The 2861-nt window shown below is 34.3% G+C and overlaps 1 protein-coding gene across 1 annotated transcript in view; it reads right to left on the bottom strand.

The window, feature by feature from the left end:
* The window catches only part of LOC117120904 (spectrin beta chain, non-erythrocytic 1-like), a 68928-nt gene that overhangs the window by 49943 nt on the left and 16124 nt on the right, over positions 1-2861 (bottom strand). The window contains exon 3 of the mRNA XM_033265999.1: positions 266-417. Within this exon, the coding sequence (XP_033121890.1) occupies positions 266-417 (152 nt within the window). The remainder of the gene's footprint in view (positions 1-265; positions 418-2861) is intronic.

Genomic DNA, 2861 nt, shown 5'->3' on the forward strand with positions numbered 1-2861 from the left:
GCCTAGAGTGGGATCAGAATGCTTAGAAGCTGCCAACTGTAGGCCTAGGCCCCTCAGACTTAGCTGCGTAAGCCTGTAGGCCTAGCCTAGGCCTAGTTTATGCCAGTGTAAGTAGTATCAATGCAAATATATAGGAATTTGGGTCAACCCCGATTTTACGAATACCCAAATTTACGAACGGCTCTGGGCCCGTGCCGTTCGTAAATGAGGTGTTCTACTGTACTGCTAAAAATTTTTTTAAAACAAACAAAAAGCAAACCCATACCAATCTTTCTCCTGAAAGGACTTCTAGAAGACGTATCAACATGCGTCCATCTCGAAGATCTGTGTACAGATCGACGATACGACAAGATACGCGCTGCAAATGGGAGTTCACCCATTTGGTAAACGTCTTCTTCTGTACCATCTCACGCTCATCTGAAAAGAATGATAGAATTTTAGTATGTTTATAAAAATGTTTTTAGTATGAAGCAGATGGTATCTTTTTACATACAATAAAAAATTTGTTAAATTTTGAATATATTCTCAATCATTCACGTAGAATACACAAAAAAAAATCCAGATGAGCATTTATAATTCTGTAAAGCTGACATCGTGTTAGCACAACCCTCTTTAGTAATGTCCTTGTAAGAAAAACTGACGACGGGTCAAGTTGTCAAGCAGTAGGCGCCGCTAACTATAGCGTTAACATAGACGCTGGTTTCAGCATCTTCCCACCCAGTTGGTAGAACGCTATGATGCTACAAGTTATAGTCCTATCTTATCACAGAAGCCTATATAATGTACCACTTCCGATATATTGTGCATAAATCTGTACATACAACAGCACCGAACATAGCTATAAATCTTTTCCTCGGCATTGCACATCTTGCGGTCTGCATATTTATTGTACTGACTATTACAAGGAATAGAATTTAGTTTACGAAGACGACTGCCACAAGTGAATTGGGTATAAAACTATTTTACTTCAGTAATTCATCAAGAAATTAAAAATAACTTTTTTGATGAGATCCAAGTTGGAATGAAATAACTATGCGAGGTAAAAAGTTGTCCATGCATGCCAGGTTTATTGTATTTATATTCCTAAATCGGCAATATTAAAAGACTTCATTGTGTTGAATAGGTAATTGATGATTAACAAACCCTACTGTAAAAATTCCACTTTGTGAATTATTAAAGTCATGCTTTATGTATAAAATAGTTATGTCTAAAATAGTTAAGAAAAAAAAAACAGTCTGTTTTATTTATTTATTTTTTTTTTTCAAAAAAATATTTTTGTTAATACGTTAGTGCAGGCTCCAATAATGTACTGTAAGTAATTCAAAATGGCTCCCATAATCAAACAGGGGTGTAATTATAGGGTATGGCTGTTCTACTAGGCAGTGTGCAGTATAAACTCAACGAATAGTGGGTGAATCATTTAAGTCAATATTTAACAATATATTGTATGTCGGCGGTAAAATGAATGAAATGACGAGCAGTTGGACCTTGGCTCTGTGCCATGGACTCTGACCTCTGACCTAACAATTGTGCAATCAAAATACTTGGTATGCAAGCAAGCTTCTCCCCAGATTGCTATTCAACATAATGAAGGTGGAAAAATTTTGAAAGACTATGTTTCAAATAATGGAATTAAGAAATCATTCTAACAAAGCTTTAAGTAAAATTTCAAAAAAGAGGGAAAGTAGACCCTAAGCTTGAATTATCGAATATAAACTTGCAATATAAACATTTTAATATTTACATTTTTTGGACTAAGCTGACTACATTATCAATATAAAGTAAATGCTGATGTTATTTTGGTTCAATTACAAATGAAAGTTTAACAACATTGAATATCTCTTATTATCAAATAAGCATTCTTTGAAAATTACAAAATACCTTGCAGAACAATTTCAAATAAACCATTCAACTTTTAAAACTAACCACTAACCTTACTGTACAGTGTGTACAGGCAAAAAATTAACGTTTAACTCACCAAAAAGATCGTATTTAGTGTCAGGACAAACTGTCTGTCCCGATTCTTTTGACTCAGACATACTGAACAAATTATGAGTAACGAGTTTCTACAATATTATATTATGACATACATCTACGCAAATGAGGTGACGAAGAAAAACTTACAATAAAGACGACAAGTAGACTCGCCACAAAAATTAGGTAGTTTAGCGCAAGACGGCATGTTTTCGCATCGTTCAATGTGTTAAAAGAAAATTAAAGTCCGTTCTTTACAACAAATGCGAAGAAGCTATCACAGTGCTTTCGATGCTGTTTGTACCTAGTGTCAAAGGTTCTATAAGAATATCGGAAATATTCACATTACAATTCTACGGGGAATCGAGGACGGAAATTTTGACTTAATAAGGTGTTGTTATGAATGCTTTAACAACTATTCAGCGATTTAGAAACAATTACGCTATTAATAATGCAAGATGATATCTATCCACTGTGGTAAAGTAAGGGTTCTTGGCTTCAAACTTACAGAAATTACAGAAACATTAAACATTTATAATTTTTTTTAAAAGAGTATGAATGACAGCTACTTTATATAGTAGCTAACTTTGAAATAAAAAAAAGATATTCTGAAATCAATATTATTAGAGACAGACTATTATTAGAACAGACGTGTACTGCATAAAACATTCATTGTTCCGACAGATTTTTATATGATGTAATTTTAAAAACCAGAGGTGACGGAACTAGGGGGTGCTGTGTTATGTAGAGTAATGTGTGACCGGAAATGGTCTGCAGTCAGTTGGTTGTTACCATGCGCCAGTGATGTTGGAGTATATAGTACAGCAATATGAAACTAGATGTGTATAAGAGACAGCCTTTACATTAGTTTCGGCCTCGTTGGTACC

This window comes from Anneissia japonica, unplaced genomic scaffold (assembly GCF_011630105.1).
Source record: "Anneissia japonica isolate Jap-2015-1 unplaced genomic scaffold, ASM1163010v1 scaffold287979_len241728_cov154, whole genome shotgun sequence".
NCBI classification, from domain to species: Eukaryota; Metazoa; Echinodermata; class Crinoidea; order Comatulida; family Comatulidae; genus Anneissia; species Anneissia japonica.